The 14,187-nt window shown below is 33.2% G+C and overlaps 1 protein-coding gene across 1 annotated transcript in view; it reads left to right on the forward strand.

The window, feature by feature from the left end:
- The window catches only part of LOC143225262 (uncharacterized), a 64,111-nt gene that overhangs the window by 47,516 nt on the left and 2,408 nt on the right, over positions 1-14,187 (forward strand). The window contains exons 3-5 of the mRNA XM_076454342.1: positions 107-327; positions 7,420-7,555; positions 13,877-14,010. Of these exons, the coding sequence (XP_076310457.1) occupies positions 107-327; positions 7,420-7,555; positions 13,877-14,010 (491 nt within the window). The remainder of the gene's footprint in view (positions 1-106; positions 328-7,419; positions 7,556-13,876; positions 14,011-14,187) is intronic.

Below are 14,187 nucleotides of genomic sequence, written 5' to 3' on the forward strand. Positions count from 1 at the left end.
GGATAAGTTAAAATAGTACTTACGATTGAGTAACGTGATTTTCTATAATCCTTTCTTTCATGTCGTGGCTTCAATTTGTAAATAATATTGAACATGTTTATTTTAGGCTTGTCCATTGTGGCATCTCTGAGATTAAACGCCGACATGTTTGATGTGCCATCACCAATAAGAGCTGGCCAGTCTGTTGAACTGACCTGTTCCTACAAGTTAGACGGGGATTCGTTATACTCTGTCAAATGGTATAAGGACAACATTGAGTTCTACAGATATGTTCCCAAGGACTGGCCTCCTGGTCAATTTCTTCCTCTGCGAGGTGTAAGAGTTGAAGTAAGTTTACCATAATTGCTTGTTTCTTTTCACTTTTCGCCTTTAATGGTTAACTATTATTTTCTTGTGTGATTCACGTCTATTTATCAGCTACTTAGCTCTATTTATGTATTTTTCTCAGAACTAAAAAAAAATTAGTAAGAGATATCGAAACACTTTCTTGCTGGCAACATTTATGTTCTTTGATGTATTAAAAATATTTTTCCAGTCTTTTTGCCATTCTGAAGACGTAATTATTTTAAAATTTTACAGATAAACTGTAGACAGTATCTCCCGATTTTAAAGTTGAATCATCGAGTAAGAACTTTTGTGAATCGATATTTTCATTTTATAATTCTAAAAATGTTCAGAAACAGTCTTCTTCGACACGATCATGAAAAAATAAACACGCACCAAAAAGACAGCCACTTATCTTTTCAATTATCAAAACAATCTATTTTCACATGTTCAATTTTCTTTGTAATAAGAATTTACTCTAAACGCTATTACTGCCCCAGATGTTTGGAAATTCTTTATCTTTTTAAAAGTCCACTTGAAGTAATAACAGTACGAGTTAAATGGTATTTTTTACAACGTTGATTTAATAGACTCTCTGATCACATTTTTGTTGTTGTTGTAAATAAATATTATGTAATTAATTTATATTAATTCTTCAGAATTCATAGGCTACGTGCCTCCATCAAAAGTACTATGAAAGGTATCCTAGGTAATTTTATTAAAAGAGAAGTACTAAAAGATGCAGATATATAAAAGGTTAACATCAATGGTCCTTCAATTTATCCTCCTTTGAGTGAAATATCATGGTTGTATGGTTAAAGATATATATATATATATATATTAGTGTATATTGCAGAAAATACATAAATTTAAAGCTTAATGTTATTCAATTTCTCGTTTCAGATAGCTTAATCGTTTCACTTTACTAGGATATACGTATCAAATAACTGAATAATAAATATAATAATCCAAAAGATGTGACTCTGGAAGAAAAAAATACGAGATGAAGGTAACTGTGTTACCAACGAAACTAGTCGGCTGAAATATGTAATAACGATTTTATCTGTCATTGTTTTTGGCTTGTACTCTTAATATGGTAGCACAGTTCTAACATAACCATCATTATCCTAGTATATTTATAATATTTCATAAGGAAGAAACTTTTTCTATGTATGTTGTTTTTATTTGTTTTTTTTAAATCAATAGTTTTCCAACCCTTTCGTAGTGAAAGATAACATTGTGCTTAATTAACGTTTCATATTAATCTTCCAGTAAATTAATTGACCCACTGATTATTTCGTTTCTTTCATAAACATAATATAAAATGAAATATAAACCTTCTAAAGTCTTATGTTTCGTCAAGAAACTGTTTGTTTCAAATGAAATCAGTCAGTAAGGTTATTAATAGCAAAATAAAAATATATTGTTACGACCGTTAAAACAAATCAGTCATTGGTGATAACGAGAAACCCACTTGAAATAAACATGTATTCTCAAGACGGTTGGTATGGATATTAAAACTTTAATTAAATTAAAGTACAGAACAAGGTTTCGACCTTCTTAGGTCATCTTCAGGTTAACAAAGACAATTAAAGTTTTAATATCCGTAACAGCCGTCTTGAGAATATATCGAAACAGGCATTGAATGATTGATTGTTTGGTTTCTTTTGTTATGAATTTCGCAAAAAAAAACTACACAAAAAATACCTCCTTTAGTCGTCATTAATTTGAAGTGATAGACTAGGTTAGGTGTGTTTTTTTAATTTTGCGCAAAGCTACACGAGGGTTATCACAGATAGCCAAATTCCCAATTTGGTAGTGTAAGGCTGGAGGGAAGACATTTACCATCATCACCCGCTGCCAGCTCTTAGGCTACTCTTTTAACAACGAATAGTGGGATTGACCGTCACATTATAATGCCCCCACAGCTGAAAGGGATAAACATGTTTGGTGTGACGGAGATTTGAACCCGCGACTCTCATATTACGAGTCGAGTGCCTTAATAACCTGGTCATGCCGGTTCGATATACTAGGAAGAAAGGCAACTAGTCAACACCACTCCCAGCCATCCCTTAATTTACTCTTTGTTAACGAATAGTGGATTTACTGTTACTTATAACGCCCCCATGTCTGAGGAGACGAGCATGTTCAGGGACGGAATTCGAATCCTTAAATTGTAGGTCTTTAAATGACTAAGCTTTGACTATAGACACATATTCAACTGGTAACTATTTATAGTTTCTTTTCCATATCAAGAAACAGACTTCATTTACCATTTTTCCTGTCTCATTTTAATCCATGCTTTAGAATTTTAACTTTAAATGTATAAACTTTTGATATATGCTATTTTTATTCTTTAAGCTTATCTACCTACATAAAACTGTACACCATTTAAATTCATATTAATATTCTCAATACTTGAAGCAAAATTTAGAACTAAATACTCGTTATATTTTCATGTTAAGATATATTAGTTAGTTCACTGTTTTGCCGTTTCTATCGGAATATTATTTGTGCGTCTTAACCATTAAGGATATTTACACAATATTGTATTGTTGATATTTCTTACTTTAAATAAATGTAATTCAAATCGTTGTGAAAAGAGTCCTTCGACTGTGTTAAGCCTATTAGATTGAAGGAATTATATAAATTAAAATAGAACCAATTCAATAAATATAAAGTAGTATTTATGATTGTTTTATTACAGCTTCTAAACAGAGGTACATTCAATAAATAGCACGTTTTCTTGTAAAAATACATTTATGTAAATTACACCAAAACCAGAATTAATAACTATTGGAAACGCTTTGAAATAACACCTTAGACAACTTTTTAATGATACATACAGTGTAACTGAGATAAAGCTATAATTATTGTATGTTTGTAGTAATAGTAACATTATTATATTCTGTTGTTTTTTGATGATGCTTAGATATCAGGATGTTTTGCATGCATAATAAATTAAGTTTAAATTATAAAAGAAGTTTTTGCATACAACACATTTAATTAATTTTTTCATGATTCGTTAATTTGATATTGCAATTATAGAGTATATTTTAATATCCAGTCATGATGTTACTTTTTCGTAATCAAAAAGAAATGGTGTTTTTTATTTAAGAACATAAAATTAGGCATCGAAAAATAAGATGAATCACTGTACTGGTGATAACATTCAAGCCTTATGTGGGAAGAATACGCTGTCGATGGCAGATGAGTCCCTTCCTTTCGTTAGCGCTTGTGTATTAGCGTCCCATCTTACTTGTTTTAGTTTAATGCGCGCGCGGAGAAAAATATAGAATTGGTTCTTTACGTGAATTTATTATTTTCCTTTCTCATACAGCAGTCCTTTAATTTAATATCTTGAGTCACTTGGTAAATATGCAGACAAGGCCTTTCTAGCTGCTATTAGTTTTACTTTACACGTAGGAGTCTTTGAGGAAACATTTTGTGAAAATTTCGTAGCCTTAGACAATAAGTTAAAGTGACAACTTTGTATCTTCATAACAAAATACGTAGACTATTTTCAAACAAAACTATTGATTTTTTTATATGGGGGAAGGAATAGTACAAAATTTCTTTCATTTTGTTTATCTCAGACAAATGATTTGTTAGAGGTCTCAAGGGGGTCTCAATAGTTAATATGTTGATTATATATTTATAAAAGTTGGGCTTCAAGTACTTTATAATAATGACAGTTAAATCCCGCCATTCAAATAAAGTAGCCCGCGAATTGCACGGGCGATGTGAATGGTTGCCTTTCTTCTTGTCTGTTATGTAAAAATTAGCAGAGATAACGCAAGATTGACTTTTGCGCGAAATTTAACAATCAAACAAACGTCCTCCGGATCTAGTAATAAAAGTAATAGAATGAAAATACCTTGGGATGTGGCATGTCATTTACCTCAGAATAACTTATAAGACGGTGAAACCGAAATATCCAGAAAAATTTCAAATTGTTGTTAAAATTGATCATTCTCGAAGTGGCAAGTTGTATCTACTGCTGTTCACGTGTGCACCATTTCGATAAGATCAAAAAATAATATTTCATATGTAAGTTATTGAACATATAATACCTGTCTAGCATGAACTCATAAATAATAACTCTCAGTGTCTACGGATTTACAATGCTAGAAATCGGTTTTTCATATCCCAGATGGACAGAGCTTAGATAGCCCATAGTGTAGCTTTGTGCTTAATTCCAGACAAGCAAACAAATAAAATAACTTTAAGTAATTAGAAATGTATTACGTATTTATAATTTGCGCAACATTTGTATTTATATAAATTTAAGCTATTTTACTTAATACTTACAATAAGATATGTTTAGTAATTTAATTCTATCAGCCAAATTCAGTCAAATTTTGTTATTCAATTAGAATAAAAATTGATACGGCTGACTAGATATCATCCCTGTGGTTTATCAGTTGAAAATTTCTGACAGTTTTCGCAGACAGATTTTGAGTAGCTTTATGCAACTATCAGAAACAAACAAATCAATAATTCTTGTCTCCATGAACAACTATGAAGCTTAAAAGTAAAAATAATCCTCTTTGCTAGCTATGTTAAGTTGCTTTCTAATAATCACCAAACTATAAATATTTATCAGCTAGAAATATATATATATGTATATAACACGTTTTTGCAGTAAATTATGTACAAGTCAGGTTAACTGCATACGGTTTTATTTCATATTTTTCTAACTTTGTTCATTGCGGCTCGAAATCAGTTAGCTTGAATTTTATAACAATTTTTCAAACGTATAGGTTTCCAATACGTTAAACCGTAACTATAAAACAAATTATGGTGAAACAGCTCAGACAAGCATTAGTTTTTACCAGATTCTTTTTGTATACAACGTACAAAAAAGATCAATAACACCACATCGTTATAATACTATAATGGCCAAGTAAGACTGAATCAATTAATTGTGGCTTATTAGGATGATTTTGTTCAGGAGTACCCAATTTTTTGGCGCACGATCACACATGATATTAGCCATCTTGACCTTCATTAAATGAAGTAAATGTTTTTGAGTTACTGTAGCCTGTTTCATTCATCTTACAATTGCCCAATTTCTCTGCTATAGTAATAAATCTTGTTAATGCTAGAAAATTTTCAGAAGTTAGTATAATTTAGTTGATAATATTTTTGTGGTACTGGCTGGACCCAAGATTTGCTGATAAATCTATAACAGCTGAAAACTTTTTGTCAGCTATAATAAATCATTCGTTTTTGATCAATGCAGAAGATGCAAGTTTTAAAAATTGTTTTAGATATTACAATAAACACTATTATGGTTCAGGAAGGAAAATTTACACATGTAACCATATTACTGTCCAGAGGTGAGATATGTTCGTTTGTGTTGCTGAAGGCTCATAATATATGAATATGTAATAAATTTCGATAGAAAATAATAAAAACCCAATTTACTCCTGAAGAAAAAAGATCCACCATTCAAAAGCGCTCTGGTTATAGGGTTTTTATTCATTTCTGTCAAGAATTATTGAGCCTACGTATTTTTCTAAGATCATGAATTAAAACTATTTTCAAGCTTTACCATGTTTTTGTATCTAGTGATATTCTGTCTGACGACCCTACTTCTTTATAATAGTTCTTAAGTATAACATGTGACAATTGAACTGATATGTGAATGCAGCTTTTGTTCCACTTCCAGACGAACGTATTTCTTGATTGTATTATATATTGCTGCCTGGAATACATGATGATTTTTGCTACCTATATTAGTATTTGTGACTTTTTTTAATTTTCATAAAATACCACACTTTATTTTGCAAGGCTGGGGTATGACTTGTTGAAGGTCGCTCTCTTGATAGTCTTGGTACCCAAAGTTGATTAAAATCCGTTTCTTTCGAAATTAAAGTATATCTCTTTCTTAGAAATTCTAAGTTTTCTATCTGAATACTTATTTTGCTTCCGGAAGAACAATTACATACTCTTTCCAGAAGTAATAATATTCTTATGGCATTACACGACCTACAAAGTGCCAAACAATGAAACAATGAACGTCTGAAACATTCCTTTCCATTGCGTCTTATAACAGCTGTGACTGTTATGTGGATAATATTTTTGTATATTAAAAATCATTTTAAAATAATGTACTCAAAGCTCTGTTTGCCACAGCGATTTACCTTTTCGATAAACATTATTAACTGCAATTGCAAAGCACGAATAACATGCATGTCAATTAGCTCGAGGAAGAAAGAAAAAGTATTCATTTTAGATAAACATTTCGATTTTCATATTAGTTGGAACACAGTGCAATTTAGTAAAGTATTGAGAAGCATGTTACGTGTATGTGAATATTTGAAGGCAGGTATAGAATTAATATTATCATTAGCTGATCTATCGTGAGAATATACTATTATACCATTGTTTTACATATATATATATATATATATATATATTTTTTTTTACAGACATTTACTCATAAAATAACTTACCTAGAAGTAAAACGAAAGACAAATATATGTTTCTTGATTTTATGAAGAAGTTCGTTGGAAATAAGAAACTTCATATAAAGTTGTAAAACAAAACAAACACATAATCACTTTACATTCAACAAAATACACTACATTAAGCTTATGGCATAGTATTGCACAGGCAGAACATTTCTAAGAATAAAGATTAACGGATAAATTCTTATAGAAAGACTATAAAATCAAATAAGCTTAGCAAAAGACTTCTTTAAAGTCATGTAAAAATAAAAGGTGTTATTTCTACTGTAAAAGATGTTTTGATGTGTTAAATCTCTGAAACAGGTTTTGCCAAACACTAAGAAAAAACAGCAACACTCATTTTAATCTGAAGTTTACGTGGGTCATTACCCAACTTAATAATGTATATTACCTGATATTAAAACTCTTACTGTATTCGTGTTCTTTCAAACATTTATGTTTGTATTGTTGATGTATAGTTTTCTTTGTTCTGGGAAGTAATGGAATCAGGCATCTATAAATTCTGTATTAATTAAGTGCATTTTTACACTGCGATTATGTGAAAGTTTCATAACTAAAAATATCTGTTTTATCCCTTACATACATACTTATGTACACAACTAATTTACTTTTGTTTCAGCTATCCAAATCTGGTGAAAACAAAGTATATCTAAATGATATAAACCTCGATTCTGAAGGTCGCTACAGATGTGAAGTTTCGGCAGAAGCGCCTTCTTTCCAAACTGTGGAGGCTAGCAAGGACATGAAGGTACTTGGTAGGTTGGGCGCTTTATTCCAATAAATGTTTCTTTGTTGCATGCCTTAAATCCAATATTTTATTCATCATCGAAAATCAAACCATAAATGTAGCATCTATGGAATTTACAAAGTCAAAAAATATTTAAACTTCTTTAGAAATTACGCAAAACTATCTATTTTAATAGTGCAATGATTCAAGCAAAAGGAATGTTAGAACTTGTGCCTTTGTTTAGCCAATCAAGTTATTTGTTTTCAGTGGTGGACGAAAGGCACCTTAGATCCATTTTGATCCTTTATTTTGATCCTTGATATGTATTTCGTATATGACTTGAAATATACACAAGTGAACCTTTTTAATTAAAAAACAATGTAAAATGCATTATGTTATCACATTCAAATAAAATCGATTTTTTGCGCTTTTACATCAGTTTTGATTTAGTTCGACTTTCAGACAACGGAATAAAACATTAAAAACAGCAAATGAAATATGTATGTTTAATGTTTTGGTCTTTCGAATGCATTAATTCCATGATTCCCTAGATTGGTAAACCTTCAGCTTAAAGCTCCCCAAGGCTTTTGAAATCCTAGGTAAACACTGCCTCCTTTTAAAATACTTACTTCGCTTGGAAATTGTTCTTACATTCTAATTTCAGGAAGAGAGGATATATCATCAAGAGATAGTCTCGTGTATTGCTTTTGGTCAAAGAATCGCAAACTGAGAGGCATAGTTCTAATGGAATCACAAGAGTTTTCCGTCTTGACATAGTATAAACGTTTAAGGTATTATGGTTGTATTGGATAATAGCTAAAATGCTTGTTTGTTTGTTTTGAATTTCGCGCAAAACCACACGAGGACTACCTGCGTTAGCCGTTCATAATTTAGCGGTGTAAAACTAGATGAGGAGCAGCTAGTCACCACCACCCGCCGCCAACTCTTAGATTGCTCTTTTATCAACAAATAATGAGAGTGGCCGTCGTCTTATAATGCCCCCAAAGCTGAAAGGGCAAGCATATTTGGTGACCGATATTCGAACCAGCGACCATAAGATTACAACTCGAGCAATCTAACCATTTGGCCATCCAAAGCCCTCGCTTACGAATAAATGGAATCTTGAATAGCTTACATTTTAAAGCAAATTTCATCCAATGGAGCATTTTATATGTATATGGAACAGTACAACTACGCATTTAATCAACACCAGTGAAGTAAGTTAAAATGTTTCAGTAATTTTTACTTTTTTAAAACACACAAGTCAATGCCGATTTGTCTAATTTTGCACAAACCTACTTCAATGCTATCCTCGCTAACTGCGTGATATATTAGAAGAAAGGCAGCTAGTCTTTACTACCTAGCGCCGTTTAAGATACTCTAATCGAATAGTGGACTTTGAAAGCTATTCATACACCACACACACAGCTCCAAAGTTCGGAGCGAGATAATTTTTCCAGCAGTAACGGAGTGTGAGCCAAGGCACTTCGGATTCACAGCATTGTGTTTTTCTTATAGTAGAGCTCATCAGACTATCTGCTCTGTCCACCGAGAGGAACCGAACATCTGATTTTAGTGATCTAAATCCAGTACTTACTGCTGTCCCATCGGTGGACTCACAATTTTGCATGTTAGTGAATAACCACGCTAAGCTACGAACATACACGTGCCACATTCAACATTAAAATTGTTCCAAGGAAGCAAATTAAAATTAACTTCAACACTTACATTTTATTGACTATTACTAGTAATATGTGACAGTTAAGAGGATATTTTAACTAGAAATACTCGTATGATATGTGTCCATTACCAATATTTTCTGAAATATTTTATATTGAGAAGATAACTGCAAATATAGACTAACATAAAAATGATCCTCGGGGACTAAAAAAATGTAATCCGCCGGTGAGCTCTTGGAATTATAATTCTAAAATTCGGGATTTAATTCTGGGATTAGTATATCACGGATAACTAGTTTTGCAGCTGTAATCTTAAATAATAACGAACGAGAAACAAACAAACGTATTTGAAATTTACAGTCATGTGAAAAAGTTAGGACACCCGATGAAAGCCTGTGTATTTTTGTAACATTTTTGGATATATAGATATTTAATACCAATATTTAAAATACTGAGAGATTATAGGAATATAACTAAACAATTAAAACTGAAGAAAAGACTTTTCAAGATCTTCTATAAATGTAATTCTACAAAAATTCATATTCTAACTGAGGAAAAAAATTAAAACACCCCCACATTTATTCACACTTAAATGGCTCAACGCACACACAGGTGTATCACACAAGATGCACACGATTAGAAGATCGTTACTCAGCATTTTGAACGAGGCTTGCCCTATTTAAACCCCAGACATTTAGTTTGGTGTGCTCCTGACTGTTGAAGTGAGAGTGAGCACCATGGTGAGAGCAAAAGAACTGTTTGAGGCCTTCAAAAAGAAAATTGTAGCAGCTTATGAGTCTGGTAAGGGATTTAAAAGATCCCAACAGATTTTGAAATCAGCCATTTTACTGTCCGGAAAATAGTCAACAAGTGTAAGGCTTTCAAAACAACTGCCAACATGCCCAGGTCTGGTCGTCCAAGCAAGTTCACCTTGAGAGCAGACCGCAAGATGCTAAAAGAGGTCTCCAAACACCCTAACATGTCATCACGGGACCTACAGCAGGCTCTGGCTACTGTTGATGTGAAAGTGCATGTCTCTACAATCAGAAAGAGACTACACAAGTTTAACTTGCAAGGAGTGCAAGAAGGAAACTTCCAGACCAGACTGAAGTTTGCCAGAGAGAATGTAGACAAAAACCAGGACTTCTGGAATAATGTTTTTTGGACAGAAATTGAATTATTTGGATACTAGAACAGAGGACATGTTTGGCGTAAACCAAATACAGCATTCCAGGAAAAGAACCTCATACCAACTGTGAAGCATGGAGGTCAAAGTGTCATGGTTTGGGGCTGCTTTGCTGCAGCAGGACCTGGAAAGTTCACAATCATAGAATCCACCGTGAATTCTACCATGTATCAGAGGGTGCTTGAGGATCATGTGAGATCATCTGTAAGAAAAAAAAAAGCTGAAGCGGACCAGGACCCTGCAACACGACAATGACCCAAAACATACCAGTAAATCCACCAAGGACTGGCTGAAAACTTACGAAATGGAGAGTCCTGGAATGGCCGAGTCAAAGACCAGATCTTAATCCCATTGAGATGCTGTGGGGTGACTTGAAACGGGCTGTACATGCAAGAAACCCCTCAAACATCTCACAGCTGAAAGAATTCTGCATTGAGGAGTGGGGCAAATGTTCTTCAGACCGATGTCAAAGACTGGTAGATGGCTAAAAGAAGCGTCTCACTGCAGTTATTTCAGCCAAAGGGGGTAACACTAGCTATTATTTGTTTAGTTATATTCTTATAATATCTTAGTATTTTAAATTTTGGGATTAAATATCTATATGTCGATAAATGTTACAAAAATACACAGGCTTTCATAGGATGTCCTAACTTTTTCACATGACTTTACATACCAACAAATTAGAATCACTTTTAGCATATTTTGCTAATGAGTTTGTTCACTTTTAATTCGACATAAATTTTATTAGCGGAAAAGAAAGATCAGCTCAAATGGAAACCTGTACAAACAAATTAAATTATTTGTATAATACAATACTTGACAAGCCAAATATTATTAGTTAAAAACATACTGAATTTATATATACAGGGTGTCTCAAAATAACGTTTACACTCTTTGGATCAATATAACTTGCCTTGTTTATTGATTTTAACAATGAAACAAGATACATATGATAACCAAAGGATTTATTTTAAGATTTAATACTGAAATCAAGAGAAAAAATAAATAAAATTATTTCCAAGGAAAACACTCCTTGGTTGAAATTGTAAAATGTCACAATTTGCTTGCTTCACTTCAGGTGTTCAAACTGAAATCCGTTCTGCTCCAGTCACATCTCATAACGGGAAGAAATGGAAGTGCACACATCAAACACCATCTCATCTGGTATTAAAGCACATTGTTCTTCAATTGCAACTCTCAATTCGTCAGTTGTTGCCCTTTTTGTGCTGTGAACTTTGTCTTTCAGAAACCCCCACAAAAAGAAATCCATGGGTGTCAAATCTGGTGATCTAGCAAGAAATTCTACACTTCTTCTTCGTCCAATCCATCTGTCTGGCATAGATGCATCCAGATAAGCTCTCACGTCACGATGGAAGTGGGGAGGAGCGCCATCCTGCTGGAAGAAACACTCTTCTTCTCCAAATTGTTTTTGGATGCGTGGCATGGCACGTGAATTTGCCTGGAGTGACTGTGTGGTGTGGTCTGTCCGCTAGGGGACTCATCGGACAGACAACACCACACAGTCACTCCAGGCAAATTCAAGTGATGTTCCTCTGTAACATGTGGATTTTCTGTTGCCCAGTAGGTGCAGTTGTGTCGATTTATTGAGCCATTCAGCTTAAACGTTGCTTCGTCACTCCAAACAATTTTGAGTGGAAATTCATCATCGCCTGCACATCTAGCAAGATACCATTCGCAGAACTCAACCCTTCGATCAGGGTCATCTTCATTCAGAGCGTGAACAAGCGATGGGATGAAACTTTTGAATTGGGAACACTTCAAAATGCGATGAACGCTGGATATAGGGATACCTGTTTCACGAGACAGTTGGCGCACTGATTTTCTTGGAGAATTCAGAACATTATCAATGACCTCTTGCCCTCTTGTTGGGCTTGTTGCTGATCTTTTTCGACCGGAGCGACCCTTTCTCATATGGTGGAGAGTTCCGTATTCATCAAACTTGGCGATGATGCGTGAAATGCTGGGGCGAGATGGCGCATCCATATGGAACTTTCTAGTAAAACGTCTTTGCACTTCAGCTTTGTTTTCGACTTTCCAAAAAGTTTTGAGAATGAATATTTTGTGCTCGATTGTAAGCTGATTATCCGCCATCCTTGGACACAAGTCAAATCTTAAACAAAAGAAACGGTTTATTAGCTATACACAGTCAAAGAGTGTAAACGCTATTTTGGGACACCCTGTAGATGTGTGTGTGTATGTATACACATTTTATATATGTATTTTTATTTCTAGTATATGTCAATTTCATTTTAACTTTTTTCATATGGATCTCTTTCTGTTGAAGTTGTCTAAGTCGTGCAAGAAATATTTTCTCAGGTGTCTAAGAGGCGAGACTAAGGCACAATCTATTTCCTCAGAAACACGCTGGATGCATTACTTTGTAGGAGTTTACCAAAGAACTGGTTTAAATCTTGTTTATAATTTTCTTTGGCTGAGTTTCTCTCTAAGAAGACGAATTTCCGTGATGCGTGACAAATAAAAATCCATTAAAACCCGAATGATTATGATAAGCTTACCGTTCGTAAGTTACAAAAGTTTGAAGAGAGATTTTGAATAAATAACACACTTGAAAATGGCATTCCTATGAGGATAAAATCAAAGAATAAGTTGGTGACAGATCCAAGAAATAAGAGACTATTGAATGAATACTGATCTGCCATAAACCATAGTTGTTTTACAAATATGAATAAATATGAAACCTTGAAATGTGTAACTGTCATTGACTCTTTTATGTAATGGCCTGTTGGGAACTTCATTTATTCGTCATTTGTGAACTGATGTAAGAAAAAGCTATGCACATAATAAGTTAGGTTTCACTCTTTTTTTTTACCTATGGATGACACGATAGTTTTCTAACTATTCTATTTATGTGAGCAACATATTTGTAGCCTATAAAAGTCCTAAATGAAAAATTACATTAAAATTTACATATATATATTAAACCGACAAGAACATCATTCCTAATAACTTTTGATTGCGCGTTATATCCACTCAAGTCGCTCATTAAATTTGTAAGATATCAAACAAAGAAAAAAAAGGAAAGCCTTTATCATAATGAAATTGTAAGAAAAAGCTATGATTTGTAAGAATACTAATCGTATAGTTTCTGCAGTCAATCAATTTATGACGCACTTTCTACTTATGTCATATGAAAAGATAATATTCAATCTATTCATTTTTGACACGGAAACGTGAAACTATGTTTTGCCGTGTATTGCTTTCTATAAAATATAATTTCCTAAAGGTTTAGTACTAATACTAATTGATTTTGCCTCCTTCTCTACATACAAATATTTCAGATGAAAGGACCAGAGAATTTTAATAATTTGTACACATGACATTCTTGAGAATTATGAGCTCAGTGAAAGATGCATACGTGTGAATATGGTAGCTTAGAATTAGTACAGTTGTGCTGTCAGTGTGGAAATGTAAGTGTATTACTCAACTATTTCTTAAACTGTAGTTTTGCCTACTGAAGGACCAAAGATAACAGGAGGACTAGCCAAGTATAACATTGGAGACACAGTTTTGGTAAACTGCACTTCTGCCAAGTCCAAACCTGCTGCAATTTTACGTTGGTATATCAATGGGAAATTGGTATGTATCTTAACCGTAATGTATTTTAACACACACCAAAGGTAATTTTGAGGCTTCTCAAAACGTACTGTCAAACTTTTATTTTGCTTATTTAAGTGCAATAGTTTTCTAAAGTATTAAAGGCACATATCGATACCTATATTGTGTAATAGAAGTCAGATAAGCTTTAAGGACGGC

This window comes from Tachypleus tridentatus, chromosome 9 (genome assembly GCF_004210375.1).
Source record: "Tachypleus tridentatus isolate NWPU-2018 chromosome 9, ASM421037v1, whole genome shotgun sequence".
In the NCBI taxonomy this organism is placed as follows: Eukaryota; Metazoa; Arthropoda; class Merostomata; order Xiphosura; family Limulidae; genus Tachypleus; species Tachypleus tridentatus.